This window comes from Copadichromis virginalis, linkage group LG6 (genome assembly GCF_057382275.1).
Source record: "Copadichromis virginalis isolate Kocher_CV1m ecotype Utaka linkage group LG6, C_Virginalis_male_GT1.1, whole genome shotgun sequence".
Classification (NCBI taxonomy): domain Eukaryota; kingdom Metazoa; phylum Chordata; class Actinopteri; order Cichliformes; family Cichlidae; genus Copadichromis; species Copadichromis virginalis.
The window spans coordinates 1,445,196-1,465,542 of record NC_140623.1 but is presented as its reverse complement, the minus strand read 5'-3'; the positions used below and the strand labels follow the sequence as shown (position 1 = coordinate 1,465,542).

The following is a 20,347-nucleotide window of genomic DNA, read 5'->3' as shown; positions in this document are numbered from 1 at the left end:
TGTGTGTGTGTGTGTGTGTGTGTGTATTTCGAAATTTAGATATTACTGACTCACTGAACCCGTGCCCCAGGGCAGCTGTGGCTACAACTGTAGCTTGCCTCCACCAGTGTATGAATGTGAGAGTGAATGAATAGTGGTATTGTAAAGCGCTTTGGGTGCCTTGAAAAGCGCTATATAAATCCAATCCATTATTATTATTATTATTATTTCACACAGTAACGCACAAGTGAGGTTTCGGTGTGAGACGCTCTAGTAAACGTAGCTCCCGGTGTTTGCTCTCAATGTTGGCTACGGTCTCCCATTAGGACACGAGTGTGTGGGTGTAATTACACAAGAATGGGTTTGGGAAACAATTGTTCTCAGGCCGGAGGAACAATTACTCGCAGGGGAAAAACAGCAATTGATGCTTTCCCTCCCTAATTTTCTCATAACTTCCCTCATCATTTATCTTCTTAAGAATTATTTTAGCAAATAGCTGGACAGATTTTTCGTCCCATAAACGACAAAACACAGGTTTGAGACGAGCTTGGTCCTCAAATTATGCCCAGTGCCTGCTTTTGGTCCTCACTTGTGCGTAACGCTCGATTAAGAGCCAGCGAAAAGGAATTCTTCTCACCAAATCACCAACCAGCCAAACTGTCAATGTTGTTATTTTGGTACACCTCTGAATATCAGCTTATAGTTGTTCTTATAAAATATCAGAAATTGGTGAACTGAAATGAATCTACAAAACTTTTCGGAATCTTAGGGGGCATCTTCGCTATTTGAGTATTTTCCGCTTTATTTGTATTGTGTTTTAGAATTTTTACATTTACTACGTAGGAAGAAACAACTGATTATCAAATATGAGAAATTTGGGTTGGAAAATATTCCCAAACTGCTGTCCATTCATTTTAAGTCAGTAACCTTTTTTGACACTGGACTAAACTCTGACCAATCGAAAATAAAACAATAAAACAATAAAATAAAATAAAAAATACTTTTGTAGCTTTATTTCATAGTTGAATCAACAACGGACCATTCCAGGGAAATATTCTGATTTTGTACCCTTCGAAATAAGAACCTTGGATCCTTGGCCTGCACGAAAAATATTAAAATATCCATGTGTCAACTTTTCTTTCACTAATGCGCAAAGGTCTTCTGAAATCTATTGAATGTGATTTCTTTCTGTGATATTGTATAATTACTTGTGTTAATAGATCCATAAAGATATGTATTCAGAAGATTTTTCTTTCTGAGTTTGGACTGTTACCTGTGAGAATGAGCTGAAATAACACCCTCATACTGAAATAATAGGCTGCACTGCAGCCTCACCGGGCTCACCCCCTTAAAATTCTCCAGTCCATTTTCCTCCTCGGGATAAATGGTGAAACTTGTAGCAATAATACCCTCTTCTTTCACACAAACGCCTCCCCGCTGCCATCACCTCGAGCCCGGCTGCCCCCGAAGCCTCACGGCTGGGGATCTCGGAGAGCCTTTCTCCGCGAACAAAAAAAGCCTCCTGAAGGGGAACAAAAGTGACCACATTTTTCCTCCATGTCCCCTTCTCCGCGCAGAATAACCCACTGCCTGTCGCTCAAATGGGAATATTAGGACGTCAATCTCACGGCCCCTGTGCGCTTTTGTCTTTGCTGAGTGCCAAGCTCTGCCTACCACACACCTTTTGTCCGACAATCCAATAAGAGCCATTATTCTCGCTCCCTAGCCCGGCTGCAGCTCGCTCTTCGGGTATTTTAGGTGCTTAATCGCGTCCTTTTAAGGACCTCAAATGGAGAATAACTTCCTCCTTTCACGTCGCCTTGCACCGGGACAAAGAGTTCCTGTGTCCTAGCTTCTACCAGGACCTGTGTTTATGAGCAAAATCTGCCACCACGAATCAGATTCACTAATATTCACCATCTGATTCACTGTTACACCGTATGGAGGCAAATATATACAATCAACAATATTTCTTTGCAAATTTAGGGGAAGATAGGATTTCATTTTCTTCTCTGTGATGTATTTTGGTATTATAATAATCGTTCTTTCTCAAATTTAGCACATACAATAAGATTATTATGCTTCTGTGCGGATACAGAATCAAAACGCACTTTCTTTAATCTCTTGGGTTTATTTGTATAGATGTGAAATAGACTAAAACAATTCTCTGTTGAACAAAAAAAACATTTTAAAGCAGTTCAGTCTCTCCATAACCTAAAAATATAAACGACAAAAACAATCGTTAAAAAACAGTCTTTTTCAGTTCAATTAAGGAGAAATGCGCAAACTTGTGCGTAACTTCCCCTCTGTGCTTCAGTGCCGAACTAGAGCACCAACAAATATTGGACCACAGAAAAAAAATTCACCCAAGCCAGTTCTGTTCAGAAATTCGACAACCAGCAAATTACGGAAACTAATTTTCTCTATAATTCTCCAAATATCAGGAAAAGTGAATCCAAACGCGCATCCGTTATAAGCAATACTGTATTCTGGCTGTATTTTGACCAGGTTAATACACACTTCTAAAGGAAAGAATGTGGGTTGAAAAACTCCGTTTTAAAAAAAGATACTGGTTCTGTTATGGTGAGGCTACCAGGCCCTGATCCCCTGCAGCGAGCCCTGACAAGATGTGACCGCTGTCCCTTGGTGTGTTTGAGCCTGTGGGGAGCTGCCGAGGCCGCTCACGTTTCCCAAGTTCATGTTCATGAAGGCGTTGGGGGTGCCGGAGGGAGGAAGGGCGGGGATACTGGTGTAGGTGCAGCTGTAGTTGGTGTTATACGCCGGGCTGTTGTACGTGTAGGCCGGGTATCCGTTATAGCCGTACGGATTGGATCCGTACGGAGCAGTAGCCGCGGCGGCATAGCTCTGCGCTCCTCCCAGACATGGCTTCCCATCCCGAACCAGCACCGGCACGGCCACGCGCCTCGGCGGCGGAGGATGATGCTGCCCCGTCGCTTCCAGAGACTTGTCTTGCCGCTGCCGTTTGCACTTGTAGCGGCGGTTCTGAAACCAGATCTTCACCTGGTTAGAAGTGAGTTTGAGGGTGGTCGCCAGGTGCTCTCGCTCCGGGGCGGACAGGTAGCGCTGCTGCTTGAAGCGCCTCTCCAGCTCGAAGACCTGCGCCTGGGAGAAAAGCACTCTGGGTCTCCGCCGGCTCCTCTGCTTCTGCACCGGCCTCTCCGTGTCGCCCTGCCCGCCCTCGGCTGCTTCCTCCCGGGACACCAGCCCGCAGTTTTCTGGGCAGGTTGGGAAATTCACAGAAGTATGAAGTTAATATCTCTTTAAGAAAACACGGTAATCATGTCTCCCAATTGTGGCATTTGTTTTAATCCTCACTCAATAAAGTATTGAACTGAAGCCACAGGCCCGTCAGTACCTGTCAGCTTCACGAGAACCTGTCACCGCAGAGACAACACTCCACTGCAGCTCAAGCTTTTAGCCAGGGCGCACAATTCAAAGATAAAACACGCAACGCCGGAATGGACTAATTATAGTTGGTTTATTTATTCATTTATTTTTAACACTTCTGAACTTAGAAGGATGCAAGTCACCTACCTGCTAATTCTGTCAACAGTTTATGTCTGATGAATAATTGTGTGAACTCTGTAGAGAGGAGCCGAAGTCGCCGTGTCCGCCTGTGTTTATTAGCGCTACTTGTCGGTGTCACTTCTTTTACAAGCCTCTTTAAACTAATTGTTGGTTTATGGTCCAGACAGCATAACAGACTCCAAATAACAGGCAAGCGACTGAACCACTAGAAAGTGTTTGACATCTCCAGACTTTACTGGATTCGTCTCAGGGCTTCTGACTTCCACCATTTGGAAGCTCTTTATTGGAATAATGCCCGGCGTGTGTGCAGACGGAAGAGCCGGGCAGAGACAAGAGGCCCCAGAAAGCCGCGTAACCCAAATTATGTTCCACGTATTTTATTAAGTATTTTTTGCACGTATTATCTTTTGATTTTTCCGCCGGGTGTCATCTTTAAGGTCACGCGTATATTATTTAGAACATTTCACAAACTATGTTATGTTTTCTCACGTGGCTCACATTAAATTTAAAGTCTCTTGGTATTAAATTTGATAATGAGCCATACAACTGTGACCAGATCAGTTACAAAGAAAGTGCTGTGTGAAAGTTGATGTTAACATTAGAGGCATTTTTACTATTTGCTGTTTGGTTGGGTTACAGGTCACTGAGTTTGTGGTAAACATGTAAAGCATTCTGCGGGCACTGAAAATTTGACATATTAAAGGTTTAATCCGCTTTGCTCTTTCGTCCTTTATACTGTGAATATTTCTTTTTTTTTTTAAAAGGCCTGTTGAAATTTTTTAAAATACTTTTACGCGCGTCTTTTGCCTTTTCGTGCAGTTTTTACAACAGCAGCTCGAGTTTGTACTCACTGCTTTCCTGCTCCTCCAGCTCGGCGGCCTCCAACTTGGCTCCCTGCAAGCCGGGATGCACGTACATGTCCGGAGATAGGCTGGTGTCCCCCCGTTCTTCCTCCCGCACTGCAAGCGCGCTGAGGTAAGCCAGGTTGTCTTCTCCGTCCGAGAAGGAAGGGCTGTCCCGGGCTCCGGCGAGCATGCAGGACGGCGCGGTTTGGAAATGCTGCTGCTGCTGGGGAGGAGAGCGGGACAAGTGCTGCTGGGTATGGATTCGGTGCGTGAGCTCCAGGGTTCCGGACTGCTGCTGTTGCTGTTGTTGTTGCTGCTGCTCCAGCTTCAGGATATCCTTGACAGAAAACGGCGTGGAGGTGAGCGGGCTCTGCAGCATCATGTCATCCAGCTCCTGCTCTGCAGCATCGAGGAAATGAAGCCCTCCGAGTAACATGCACTCCCCTTCGCCTTTTCCCACTTTTTTCTCTAGCAAATAATTGAGCGTAAAAGCCCCTTGTTTGGCAATCGGAGGTGCGTTAAGCCTCTGAAATCCCTCATCGCCATAAATCGCACGAAAACACGGGTATTAGTCCGGGGTTTGTCCATGCAAATGTCTTGCCTGACAGATATAATATCGGGCTTTGTGAGTGAAGTTTGGACCGGGGAGGGGAAGGAGCACCTCTGCCTCTTCTGGTATCAGGGGGAGGGGTGTGTGTGAAATGGAAAGTCCGTGAAGGCTGGAAGAGAAACGTTTGGGAATTAGAGAGAGAGGAGGGAGGGGCATAGGTGACGCGTTTGCACGGACTGGTTATGTATTTTGAACGCGGTGAACTAAGAATTGTACTGACAATACTCGTCCACTGCCCGGTTCCTTCATGTTTCTGTACATCTTGGGGACAGTCCCAACAGGACTTAAAATCTGGTACTTTCCACCAATTGCTCTATAGAGCTGAAGAGGCTTCTCGGATGAGAGATGAAACGTAGTCAAGAAACTTAAAGAAGTCCAGACGCTTTGTTTTTCCAAGCTCCTTAGATTGTACTTAAATTAGTTTCCCCACTTTTTACGCACTCATTTAGCTCCAAGAAGCACAGAAACAGCCCTGCAAATAGCTGGCCCTATACGTTTATTATTATATTTGAATCTAATGTACAGAGTTATTTTTAAATTATTATTGTTATTTTACACTGGTTATACCCCCGGGGTCCTTGTAGTTTTGTGTGGCCCTTGGTTTTTGTGCCAATCCGTGTGCTCTTTTCAGAGGCTAACAGTTCGTGTCGGCGGTGATACGTCAAGGTCAGGTTAAGAGTTCCTGCCTTGTAGATGAAGTGTAACTGAGTTGACTAATAGTAGAAGTTTCTCTGAAAATCATTACCCAAAATAATAAACGACAATTTTTAGCGCCAGGAGACATTTTCACAGCCAAAATGTGGAACAAAGGTGGCTTTAAAATTGGCTTTTTTTTTTTTGGCTTAAAAGTGGTCAAAAACAGCAGCCAGAAATAAAATATATATATGATGGAACACATAATGGTCAATATGTACAAACGTGTACTGTTTTTATTCTTTGAGACATTGACTGCGTTCAGTAAAGGCCGCTCGCTTCCGTCTCACAAAGCTCCAGATTTTCAAACCTTTACTCTGTTTTTTTAGAGAAGCTGGACTGCACATCAGGGACGTGCGTAAAATACTCCAGAAAACTTCCCCGTTTCATGTAACAGCAGAGCAATAAAAGTGTCTGATGGCGCTTTAAACCTGCCACTCACTGCAGCTCCACTGAGGCGCAGATCCCCGCTGTTTACTGCACAACACGGAGCTGCTATAATTTCTGTTCACTCTCAGAACTCTCAGCAGACTGTTGTGATGCCCGGTCTCTCTGCGCCTCTGCAGCCTCGTCTTCCAGCAGCTCTGCTCGGTGTCCCTCTGTCCTCTTTATCGCTGCTGTTGTATTAATAACCGCTCTGGGCCGATAAGCAGCCTCCCCGGGGCAATTAAAATTCCTCCAAGAAAACTGACTGACGTTTTTAGCCCGGCCTAATCTGCTCCTATCAGCTCCCCTTTCCGTTTTGCAGTGGGACCCCTCGCCTCATTCACCCCTCTCCCTCTGGTCCTCCTGCGAGTTTTTCCTCTCTGGACACATGGCAGGTGGACGGCGCCTGGTAGCTGGACTCTTCACAAACAGCTGCGATATTAGAATTACTAAATCAGTGGCAATGCTTCTTTATTGAACCTGCCAACGTGCAGCATCAAAAATTATAGTTTCAAAGGATTCAAAATATCTACGTGACTCATTTTATTCAAGTAACTTTTTAAGACAGTTTTCAGCTGCATGTGTTGTTTCATGCACACACACAGTGGTATTCACTGTGGTATTCACAGTGAATACCACAGAAAAAGGTTGTTTGTAGTTCATTCTAATGGGAAAGCTTATTCTTCTTTGGAATCAGTAACGTGGAAGTTTGGAGTACGCCTGGGACAATCTGTCGGTCCAAAATGTAATCACACAGTTGAACACTGTGTCCTGGTGAAGTGGAGCTTTCACTGTTGGTTCTTACAGTCTGGGAAATAAAATTAATTTGGTGAAGACAATAATATATGTCCTTTTACTGGACTATTACGATACATCATAAGGACAAAGTCTAAACTCAGACATCACAAATTGATGACTAAACACAAAAATAAAAAAAATAAAAAATAATAATTTCGGGCTCACATGTCTGTGTGTTTGTGTTGTGTGGACACTTCTGATCATCCATGTACACAAAAAGTGGGCAATTAATTTTCCCAAAGGGCCACATGAGTGACTGGGACTGCTGCAGAGGGTTGAACTCACTTTTATTTTTGACCTTACCTCTAGTGTGGCCCTCTTGGGGAAAATGAATGGTTCACTCCTGTAGACATACAGTAATTTTTGTCTATGTATTAACTTGCTTTATATGTGAAATGGGATTTAAATTTGGTAAACTATATGAAAAGAAGTTGCACATGCCAACACAACCACTCCGATATTTCCGATAAGTGTTGCAATCAAGAGCAAATTTATTAGAAAAGCTTTTTTCTAAACTCTAACATTTATCTCTCAGTTTTTTATTATCCCGTGTGGGCAAAACACACTGAGAGAAAGGGACATAAACAAATGTCCCAGGAGCAAAGTTTCCCTTCAGTTTCTGTTGTCTTCCTTCTGCAAAGACACTGAATAACACAATCCTGTTTTTCATATGTACTTTACAACAATTCAGAATGCATTTGTAGACTTTTATTAAGCTTTCTATGAGTCTTTACAGAACAAAGTGTAACATATCAAAAACTGCACAATCAAGATCTGAGAGGACTCCATCGATGAGCCTTATGGTCCCCGCGGGGGCCCCAAACATATGTTTTCACTATTTCTCTCTTACAGCAATGTAAGTATTTATTTATTTAAGTATTAGGATCAAAATTTGCAAATTTGTCTGAGATGTAAAAAAAAGAAAAACGTTGCTGTATTGCAGTTTATTTTATTATGTGAAATATACCTGCTGCTGTGCACATTGTCATAATTTCATAAGGTGAATAAGGTAAATGTAACACCAAACTAAACTAACAATGATCTTGTTTATGGCCACACACAGACCTGTGCTGCCTGTGTGTAACCCAGCAGATAGTAAATATCCTGCGGTGCAGCTCTATCTATGGAGCTAGAAACAGACAGATGTATGTGTGAATGTCCGTGTAGACACATCGGCAACTTTCTCTATTTCACTCTATGTCATCATCGAGCGCGTCCTCATAAAAAAGGGCCAAACAAAGCAGGATGGTGTTTAGACTGGCACGCGGCCACCTCCATTTACTTTAAATAAGCATTAAATCCAAAGACGCCAGGCTGAGCACTCGGTTTCAGTGTAGCCAGAGCTCTAAAGTAGCTATTGGAAAGAAAATAAAACTTGTTCAAGTTAAGCGACTCGGGACATTTGGTTTTGGTTGGGAGGGCAAGCATTTTGAGAATGTGGTGCTCTTGGTATTCTCAAAGGGTCTTCAGAGTGAGGAATTCTTTAACCGTGAACTATGCATGATCTCATTTTAGATTTAAAACTTGAAGCTGACTCTGTGGAACCACACTAAAGAAAGAAGAATCTAATGAAGCAAACAGGCTACATATTCAATCGCTCATAATCCAAATATCCATCACATTCAGTGTATAGTGCCACAGTTTCATGGCTGTTACCAGTTCCCACCCAACATAAAATGAATATCCTTTACTTTTTAAAAACAATTTCATGCCCCTGAGCATAAAAACAGTCTGATTGAAATGTTGCTCTTATTCAAATGAATCTACATCTGCACCGTGGAGATCACAGAGAGGCATGAGCTTTTTCGACTCTTTGAGCTTGTTGTTTTGCCAAGTAGCTGTTTTTAGGATACTAGCTGCTGCACACCATCTGCCCACTTAAACACGTTAAACGTTCTTGTCAGAAGCTGTGCAAGTGTTGGGAATTCTTCACTGTGCGTGTGGGTGTGTGTGAATTTTAGGGATCCTACATGTCCTCTGAGGTTTTGCAGTAAAGCTGGAGGAACGCCGCGAGTTCAGCTCTACAAACAGCAGCAACTCATTTTACTGTATCATGTCCATCTGGAGGGAGGAGGCTGTTGTGTTTGTGGTGCTGACAGACGTGGAAGGGAGACTGTGACCTTTCCGGGAGCTTCTGATTGGACTTTTATCTTTCACACAAACAGAGATAAGTCAGTTAGAATGTGGGTGAGTGAAGCTTATCAGAAGTTTGATGGGTTAAATTACTCGAATGTATCACTTTGCCTCCGTTTACTGAAAAAAACAAAATCATGTTTTCTTTGAAGATACTGATGGACTACTTGGTCATTTTGTTACTAGATCCTTCTCGATCTCTGCTCCAAGAGCTCATGCACTTGGTCACAGTCTTTTACGCTACTTGTACAAATTATACTTATAAGGCAATTTGTGTCTCCTTTCTTTTAAAATACCCTGTCAGCTACCACCACTTACAAAGCTACTAACAACATATTTTGCTTTGCGTTTCCTTGAAAATTGTAACTTGTTACGTCCCTGTTCTCCTGCAATTATGTTCTAAGTATGATTAGATACTAGAAACTAAATACTTAAATTTGAACATTTTCAGGGTGACATTTTGGAAAACAAACAGCAGAATATCCACAAAATCTGATGATGATCATGATTTTTTTAAATTGTTTTTATCATTCTAGCACCAAGGTCAAAGTTTAACTTATATTTTTCAGTTATAAGCCTATTTTATTTAATATTGTTACAGAACTCATAGTCACTTCAGGGAATTTGGGTTTTTTTTTTTCTTTCCTTTTTTGTTTGAAGCCATAACTTTACAACTGGGACGTTAGTGAATTTAGTGAAATTTCTTCCCCCCACCCCCACCCCTCTGTATTATGAATGTAACAATAGGAAATGCTACACCTCTTGTCTTCTGTCTGTTTGCGGCCCTGCAGAGGCGCCAGGCGGCTCTGGATGGTTGGATGGAGAGAGAGAGAAGTGAGGGAGATAATCACCGCTTCAGAGCCATGCATTTGTGTGCTGTGTGTATGTGCGTGATAGAGAGCGAGCGCGTGTGTGCGTGCAATGTGTGTGTTTGGATGTAAAGGACAGCTCAGATAGTTGTCAGAAGGTTAAATGTGATGATGAAGGAGGGTCAGTCAGCTCCAGAAACAAACTTTATTAGGCAGTTAAAGGGCAATAACTGACACACACACACACACACACACACACACACACACACACACACACACACACACACACACACACACACACACACACACGGACAGCTGTATACTATAAACACGACTCTGAAGTCGTATCATTTCTTCGATTCAGTGTTATGCGGACTAGATCGTGGCTCAAAGAGTTGGCAGCTCGTCTTGTAACCGGAAGGTTGCCGGTTCGGACAGTCTCGGTCGTTGAGTCCTTGGGAAAGACACTTCACCTGCCGCCTACTGGTGTTGGCCAGAGGGGCCGATGGCGCGATATGGCAGCCTCGTTACCTTTGTTTTGGAGGTAACGTGCGCCTCAGACTGAGAGTGCGTAGAAATTTACAGAGATGAAATAGAACTGAATAGAACAGAGTACAAATTTCTACAGTTTTCAAGTGCAAAAAGATTTAAACCGAAAATCACAATTGCACAATCAGTTCAAATAAATAATAACTTGACAAACGAACCGAGTAATAATAAACATGTTCTTAAAAATTTTATTGTTATTTTTTTGTTTACAAGATATTTACCAGCGAATCTTTTGGCTTTGCTGTGTTTTATTCGTTTCCAGTTTCGGAAATGGGTCTTGGTTTAAAACCGTTTTTTCTTTGTTTTCTTTCTTTTCGTGAAATGACGCAGTAAGAATACATTCAGCCAAAAAAATGCATTTCTCGTCCGCATCACATGTTTTGTTCAGTTTGGCAGCGTGAAGAAAAGTCGTCCTTTATTTGGGTGGATCAACAAAATCAGCGAAAATGACGAAACTTAATGAAATATGTGTAAAAACAGAAAAATCATAATTGTGATACTTTTTAATGCTTTATGGTCTTACAGAAATTTGAATATTAGATCTTAATAAATCTCGATTGTCCTCACCTGTTAAAATGTCACCTTTACATTGTTTCTTACATTATAAGATCACTCTGTAAACGTCATTAAACTTTTGGGGATGTCCTATCCAGACAGCTCGATTAGGGGCTAAAACAACAGGAACAGGATCTTCATTTTGTTATAAGCTCGTACAAAAGTAATCAAAAGTAAACAGACAGAAACAAGTGTAAATCTTTGCAGACTGGACGTCGTGCGTAAAAGTTCGCGCGTCTTGGAGCCTGTAGCTTAAAAGCTGAGAGTGCATGCGCGTGCTCGCGTGTGCGTGCGTGTGTTTAGATAACAGAGGCCTGCAGCCAGTAATAGCTCCATTAGGCAGAGTTGGAAGACGCTATCTCAGTGATCCGTAACGTCTACCTCCGCCCTGCAGGACAGGACCAGCGGCCACACACACACACACACACACACACACACACACACACACACACACACACACACACACACACACACACACACACACACACAATTTGATTTCCAAAACAACGCCGGGATTTAGCAGAAAGACGTAGAAACATGGCGGCTTAAAAGTTCGGGCTTTTCAGGACTTTTTCTCCTGAGGGCTGTCCGACGTTTGCGGGTAACCCATAAAACAAAAACAAATAATAATAATAAACAGAAGTAATGATAAAGAAAAGCGCACACTTTTTTCCTCACATGATTGTATCTTCAGATGTCAGGCCTCCTCTCTGCTGATGTGTTTGGCCCTGATTCGGAGTCGTTAAAAGTGCGGGACAGACCTCTATATCTCTCATACACAACCGCAAACACGCAGCATGACGCAACCGGCTGTGTTTATGAACCCGCCCGGCCTGCTGTATAAATTGCGGCGTTGAATGGTTTACCTAATGGGACTTCTGTTTCTCGTTTTCTGTCACCCAGCACGCCAGACCCGGCTGACAAACGACCGACTTTTACCGGCAGAGGAATTCCTGATTTATGTGGGAAATGAAACAACAGCGAAGCGTTTTTTCTCTCGTCTTTAACCATGCAAATAAAGTAAATTATCTCCACCCTGCAAACATTAATAGCGGGGGATTTGTATATAAACGCGACAGCAGAGAGGAGGCGATGTCTTCCATAGTGATAGATGTATGTTTTGTTATTTTGTTTCTCATATTGTGGCGCGATGGAGGAGGAATAAACTTGAGCTGGATGCAGGGAGGGAGACCCGCCGCCCAGTATATCGACTCCTAAGCCTCCACTTCCATTGTTATTACTGCAGAGGAAACAAGTCGTTACAGCCACGGTGCTCTGATTTATTGCCGTGTTGTTTCGTTGCTTAAGTAGAAATTTCCAGCGGGGCTTGTTGGTCTAATTTAATGAGAAAACCACGCAGAGGTACGCCTGCCGAAGGACGAACGAGCGTTTAGAGCCTCTTTAGTGTTATCACACAGCGGGGATTCATTTTGTCTGAGCTTTCGAGGAGAGAAGCATTTTTATGATGAATAATTTGTCCAGATAAACGCGGGCAATGTGATGAGTCTTCCCGTCTCCCGTGAGAAGTCTGTGTGTCTGTGTATAAACTGGAGGGCATTAGTGCCTCCAGGAGAGAGACAGACCACTCCATCACGGCGCAGACAGTCCGGATTCCCCCATTAGAGCCCTTCACCCTTTGTCTCTCGCTGAGCGTCTTCTTTATCTGCTCTCTATCTCCTAAACAGCATCCAACCTGGCTGCTTTACAACCTGCCGAGGGTCTCGGCCATCAATCACCGCCCGGCTGAGCTCTGTCAGGCCGATCCGAGCCCCTGTATCCAAGTGTCAGAGTGATGCTTCTATGAACACCAGAAACCGAAACATTGAGACTTATATGGCTTTTTTCTGGATGTAAAAATCGGTATTTGCATTCTTTTTAGCGAAATAAAACAGAAGTAAATTTCAAATAGGCAAAACATAAAGAAGGAGGCAAAGGATACTTTTAAAATGTCACTTTTTAAGCACAAACAAATTAAGTGTTTCAAGTATTTCCCGATTCACCAAATTGGCCGCATTCAGTGAATTGAAGCTCCTTTGAAACATGATTTTTTTTCTTGTTTTGACCGAGACTTACTATGTTTTCTGAAAATGTTTGAATCAGCATAATTTTATCTGGGAGCATTTTTATGAAACATGAGCTCGTCTCAAGAGAAGAGATTTTGTTTTTAAAAGTCCAACGGGGATGTTAGACACTAAAAGGTTCTTTCTTTGTTTCTCCTGTAAAAAAAAAATCTAAACACGTGCTGCTGAAGCTTAACTGTGACGCACTGGAACGAAACCCTTTAAACTTATCAAAGTGGCATCAGCTGTTCTGCTTTCCCCTTTTCCAGCTTCAAAGACATGGACAGGAGTCTTCTCCCTGCTCAAGCTTTTAATATTATGCCGACGATTTGCCATCCAAAAGAAGTAGAAGGAGTGTTTTCTGTGGTATTGAGAGGGGGCCTGCACCGGTTTCAGGGCCCCTCCAAAACTGCTCGGCTGCCCTGCAGGGACTCACTTCTTCCGACCACGCAGAGAAAGTTCCCACTCACACGACCTCTGTCATCCCTGATGAATTAACTCTGAACGAAGACAGAAAGATTCCCTGCAACTTCTCAACTAGGCTGAAGTGAAGCGTCTGTGGAGGACGTTTGATTTGTACATTTAAGATAAACACGAGACCCGGTTCTCAAATGTTGTCTTTGTGACATGAAGTCTAAAGTAAAAGTGTTAAAAAAATCATTGTTCTTTGACCCTTTTTGTTAAATATCTAGAATACAAATAACATCTGTCATGAGTCTGATTTAAAAAAATTATTTCGTTTTTACGCACGGGTTTGGATTACGCGCGCTCAGGGCAGAGCAGAGCGTGCGCATGTCTCGCGCGTCCTCGTTGACCTGCCAGTTACCCCACCTCCGCTGGAAGACGGGGAGCCTCGTTCCCCACAGCGTCCCGTTGATGGTCCCCAAGCGTCCCTCCCTGTTTAGGCGGAGGAAGGGCCTGTTTCCTGGACCAGGCTAAACACGGGCCTCCGGAGCGTTGCACTCCGACAGGACTACCCGCTTCTGGCCGGACGGACACCGGCAATAGATCACTTCGATCACCGTGGGCTCCGGGGCCAGGCGAACAGCTGGGAAGGGTCCGAACCAAATAGGGGGGGTCAAGGGCCTCCTGTACCGCTACTGCTAGGAAGTTTGTCATCCTTACTCCCCCAGCATGACAGCAGGGTGGAGGGGAGGAGGATGTTTACCGCTGTTTCCCAGCGAAGCTTCCTGCCTGACTTTCACTTTCACTTCCACAGGACTGCAGAAACATCAGCAGGGTCTTTATTTACATTCATCTACACACATATACAGCAACTCTTCTAGCAAACAAAACTCCTGTAAGTCACAAAAAATAGAAAATAAAGGCCCGCTAAAAATGATGAAACATACCGTCTTAAAAAGGAATTGATTGATCAAGAGTGATGTTTCATATATAAAGCTGAATTTTTAAAATATATTTGAAAATGTGCTGCTGATTAAGCTCAGCGCAAGGTTTAAGGATACTTGTTTAACCTTACTAAACAATGAATTAAGAACAAAGAATTATTAAAAAATAATTCACCAGAAAGTGAGTTAATATTTTGAAGGAGTGCAATATTTGATCCCGATATTCTCATTGGGTTTCTCTGCTGTGGTCAATTTTCCCAGTTTCACTTCCGTTTTTGTTTTTTGATCTGTGGCTTCCTTCATCCTCAGGTTTGCCGCTGCAAATTTTCCCATATTGTCTAAAACAGAAACAGCTGTCGTTCAGCGCAGTTATACTGAGATTATGAGTGCATGTCAGAACCTTTGGAAAATATCCGAACATGTCTAAATAATCAAACAAGAACGAAAATGAGCTCTTTTCCCCTTAAAACACCTGTAACCATGGTGATAGGAAGTGAATGAACAGGTTCAGCCAGAACTCTTCACTCTGCATCTTTCCTGCATCTCTCACGATGAAAGTTATGCGTGTGCGTGTATGTGTGTGTGTGTGTGTATTATATCTGCATTCAAACTGCATGTGTGTCACTTGTGTGTGTATCAGATGTTGTGGGTTTGTGTTTCGCCTGAAGTGAACTTGATGCTGTAACCCAGTCCAGTGAATCAGCTAATGAGTTTGCTGGACATGTCATTAGCTGTATAGATGTGTAATGATGTCATTCATGTGACACTTCATCAGTGTGTGTGTGTGTGTGTGTGTGTGTGTGTGTGTGTGTGTGTGTGTGTGTGTGTGTGTGTGTGTGTTTCAGGTTGACTGTGAGCGATTAACACTATAGTTTCTTTTAAACAACTGGGTCCAATTATCGGTTACGTGACACCTAAGTATTCTTAAGCGAGTTAAAGGTTACAGTTCAGCCTCCACTTAAAGACTTTCCATGTAGCTCATTCATGCAATAACTCTTAACAATAACATAATATAAGATAATGGAATAGCATTAACTCCACATACAATCATTAGAATTAAAATTATGATAATATTCCACTTTTGAGCCTCTGAAAATGAGATACTGAGGATACAAATGACTGTAATTCCTAAATGCTTATTGTAATACTTGTTAAACCCCCTGAATCAAAGCTGAAAACTTCAGTCACACCATGATCACATTTAAAATCCAGTGTTGGTGTACAAATTTAAAATGGCAAAAAAGTGTAATTGTCCACATAGTCATGGGCGTATATCATTTACAAAGGAAGTCAGAATAAAGTAATAAATTATAACATTAATAACAATGACATCTTGACCTATTATGGAATTGCTTGTTAATGATAAGATAACTATGAATTTACAGTTTATTAATATTAATTATTATAAAGGGTTACTCACATATCTTCTTTTATTTATGTGTTAAAGACAGAGGACTCCATTGCACTGCATACAAATACACACATACAGATCACCAAATTGGCACGCATGACATTCTGTGCACATAAAGAGCCGTAATAAATATTTTGAACATTGGTTCAGTATGTAATATAGAAGCTTCGTTACACACTGATTCGTAGCATGGTACTGATAGTGGTATTATTTTTAATATAATAACACTTAGCACAACATAGATCAAGTTTAAATTTGCATATTTATTGACTGTTATTGTTAAGTGATTATATTACACCTGAAAGTACAGTTTGCATATAGATTTAGAGATAATTTTATTAAATAAAATTTCAAATGGTGATGTTTAGCTGTTCAAATATAACTATAATATCTGATCTACCCACATGAATTCCAGTTATGCTACAAACAACTCAAATGTATTTCATGTTTATTTACATTCACAGCCACCAGATCTGAACCAAGTTGAGCTCTTACAGGTGATTTTAGCCCAACAGCAGTCCTCCATCACCACGATCAGACCACCAAATGAGGAAAAAGTGGTGTTCAATCCTGTGTTAGTGCTCAGAGAGTTTTTGCCAAGGAGCACTGGAGCATCCTGGTTGCACATGGCTTCCCCAGCATCTTAATACAACACCTCATCATGTTTTTTACTTCGTCTCACATCTCTATGCTGTGCTTCGTGTGTGCAAGTATTTACACACTGTGTTGTATATGTGTGCACACGCCTTCATCTAGCACCGGGTTGTGTCTGACCTCGTTGACCTGCGCTGGATTAAGCGGCTAATATATCTGTGGAATGATTGTGCAGGTCTAATCATAGCAGAGATAAAGTGTCTGCTACTGTACACACACTTCCCGTGTTTCTGCCTTTGTGAGGCCCTTCAGGTTGTGTTGTGTTGAAGTTGTGTTTTTATCACTTCTGAGGTTATCACACTGATTTACATTAATTTCCTGAAATTAGCTTCTACTGTGAGACCTTGAGATAACCTCAAGTCAGGTCTTTGTCATATATCTGTACTGAGTGATCTACATGAGGAAAACCTGCTTTTTGCCGCCCAAAAGGAAGGCGGTCCCCATAATGTCACTGTGTGAACACCTACATCGCACAATGTGTGAAATACAAGAACCCATTTTCCAATTCAAGTTCTTTGTCCACACCCTGAAATAGTCCTTGGCCAGACAGAGAAAGAATGACACACTCACACACACCTCAGCAATGCAGCGGTGCTTGCATCATGTACAGACCTGTCCTCTCTGCTCGTGTGTGTTGGACAACAGACGCTAGAAACATGACAGGGTTCTTTCTCGCTGCATCTGAGCTGCGGCAGGAATGTCAGGAAGTGTCGGCCATGTTCAGATGCTCTGATCTGACGGTATGTAGTGCCCGGAGTTACATTTCTTTCTCTCTGCCACTTCACCATGCACAACAGCAGCAGTCCTGGTCTGTGTCATAGACCTGCAGTGTGAAAGCAGTCAAATATGTAACAGACTGATATCCCTGCTTGAGATCGGCTGAAGCACTTTCTGATGTCTTTTTAAACTACACTGCTGGCACAGAGAGGATTCCCTGCTGACCTTGCAGCAATAACAACAAAACTAGTTTAATTACTTAAAATTGCACAAATGTCAAACATTTGTTTATGTGCAGAAAAGCCTTCGGTCAGCATAGCAACTGAATTAGTGAGTACTGAGTCTGTGCACCAAGTCTACTCAAGTAACATTTTGACTGCTCAAAAGAATCAGTCACTTACCCATTAATTATATTTTATTGGCATTTCCAAAAGTAATTATGGACTTGCATGGTCGCCATGACATCAACCATTTGTCATGATTTACTCTTTTTAAGCCTTGTGTTATTTGCTTGTTTTATTTGTATGGGTGTATTACACAGACACACACACCTGGCTGTACTGTAGTTTCCTGAATGGACCGTATTGCATAGAGACACAATGTCAGTGCAGCTTCCTTTTCTTTTGTAATTTGGGAAATTAAACAATCGGGGTTTGATCATCCTTATCACCTTTAAAAAAGAACCCAACACCAATCATTAGGGTGTAAGAGCATTTGTGTGCCTATCCATCCACCCCGACCTCCTCCACAGGATTTACTGCCTTTTAACTTGTTCTGTTGCCTCAGCTGGTCCAAACTGTTTGCAGGTAAACAGCAAATTTAAACGTTTCTGTGAAGACATATAAAACATCAATGTTTTTTTTTAAGGTATATTGTAAGAAATTTTAGAAAAAAACACCTTAAATTCAAATAATTTTAAAGCAAGCCAAGAAATATTTAGTCATTCCTGCAGAAACTTTTAAGAAACAATGGACCCATTGTATCGGGATAATATCTTGCTTCCAGTGAATGAGGATGTTTTTGGTTCTGTGCATCTTTTCAGTGAGGCTGTGTATATTTCCCCCCATGCATTGTTTGTCTGCTTAGACTGCCTGCAATCATGCATTCACGGCAGATGCAGTGCAAAGCACAGCAATTACAGCAAAATTGCTGAAACAACTTTTTTTGTGTGTATTTAATTAATTAATTAAAGGAAAACCATCCACCTATAAGTCAGAATCCCCAGCTTCCTGTCTGACACTGCGCAGCCGGAGACTGTCCTTCAGCTGCTTGAGGCCTCCACCCTGCTGTAGTGTCCTTGACCAAAATACCGAACCCCTCACAGTTCCTACACCCTGCTGCTGCCGACTCTCTGAGCGAGTAAATACCAAACAACATTATATATGAACTCACCTCTATCAGGGAATCCTACAGCGCAAAATGAAATGAGTCAGACACTCTCGGGGATTCCTTCTGATCATTTCTTTACTGAGTCTGCAGAAAAAAAAAAAGAAATCACTGAGAAAAACACAGCGACACTTAAGTGCTCTCCTGGACAGAGCTTAAGTACCTGAGAGCTCAGCTGTCGCAGGATGTGGGAAACCGCAAGTCTCCCACAGGACCAACCAGACACCCACAGCCAGCAGGTGTTTTGAAGCAGGAAGGCTGTAGTGTTGATGGTAGTCGCTATGTTTGCTCTGCTGCTCTTGAGATCAAGAACGGAATTTTATTTCTTCCTCCACGTTGAGTTTCACACACTTTATGAGGTGCAAGGTCACGACCATCAAAACTGCAAGCAGCACATGTTTTCTTCATTTTTTTTCAATTTGCTTTTGTTCAATTTTCATTGAGAAATTTTACAAAGGCATCAAAGTATTAATAGCTTTAATAAATGTTTTATTTTTATTCAACGTTCATGCTGCAGTGTGAGTTTCGTTATTATTAAGACGTGTATAAATAATATGATCATTCATAATTCTGATATGTTTAAGCTGCATTTGGAATTTTTGCCAGTTTGTTGTATCTTAATGTGGCCTTGCACCAGTTTCTGTACCTTTGTTGTGGGTAACAGTGATGGAAATAGGTAACTTTTCTTTTTTTCCCCAGAAATTTTAATTAAAAAAGGTTATTGTCTTTGTACAGAATTATACATAAAGCATATTGCATTTTGGTTAAAAAAAAAATCGGTCTGTCATGTGAAGCTGTTTTAACTCCTTTGACAAGACTGTAGCCTTGGAGCCAGCATTTAAAAGAATCATGTTTGCTATGTTTTAGGGTTTTGACTACCATTTAGTATATGAATGGTAATGATTAATATCATAAAGAACAGGGGCTTACCTCTTAAAATAATTTTACAAAAGTGCTCATTTTTCCTCTTCCTCTGATCCTTTTCCAAAGCTTCTGAAAAATTAAGACCTGTCATTGGCTCTCTTCCTCACGATTACACTCACTGTGAATGAAATCTGACTAACAATGATTTAATTAAACAACAATAATGCCTTCTAATATGAGGCATCACAGCTAAAGAGTACACTAGGCAAATATGCAATAAATGCATGAATTATTCAGACTTCACGTTGGCTCTCCGACAAATACAACCTAATTAAGGGATTGATGTTATTTGAATACTCCCCATGAGCATCATTATTTGTTGAGTAAACATGCGGCTAATTAACCTGTTTGAAAAGGCTCAAAATATAACAGCATATATGATTATAGCCTTTTGCTACGAGATGCACAAATGGTTTAATTTCATAGTGATAGTGGCAAATTAGGGTTAATTACAGTATGTGTCATAGAAAGGTGACTCAGAGTGTATTTTGTGCACATTATGAATTTGAAATGATGAATTTGTTTATGCACACACAAGTCATGCGAGCTGTACTGAAGCAGGGGAAGAAGAGGAGAATCCTGGATGAAGGAGATTCACTGATATAATTAAAGTGCAGACGGGGTGATTTCCACTTGTGGTTTCAGATTAGGCTGTTTGTGGTGAATCCAGCTTCCCTTCCCAAGTTGTACCAAGCTTTGGATATACTAATTATTCCACACAGGCATTTATCTGTGTTACTTTAGTCTTTAATCCCGGATTCACCCTCTTCTGTCAGAGGAGATTTGAATGGAGAATCCACATTAGATATACAGAAACAAACCGAGCTCCACATTCTACTTACCGACTTATTCTCATAAGCAGCAAAGCAGCTACAAAATCTGGGCCTTCTCTCGGCTGTT

At 41.8% G+C, this 20,347-nt stretch overlaps 1 protein-coding gene across 1 annotated transcript; it reads right to left on the bottom strand.

Annotated features, from left to right (window-relative positions):
- Positions 1–2,106: 2,106 nt before the first annotated feature.
- LOC146706878 (homeobox protein Nkx-2.3-like) lies at positions 2,107–5,048 on the bottom strand. Its single transcript, XM_085460821.1, has 2 exons — positions 4,380–5,048; positions 2,107–3,215 (listed from the first exon to the last, which is right to left on the bottom strand). The coding sequence occupies exons 1-2, from the start codon at positions 4,807–4,809 to the stop codon at positions 2,569–2,571; spliced, it is 1,077 nt and encodes a 358-aa protein (XP_085316947.1). The 5' UTR covers positions 4,810–5,048; the 3' UTR covers positions 2,107–2,568.
- Between the last annotated feature and the right edge of the window lie 15,299 nt (positions 5,049–20,347).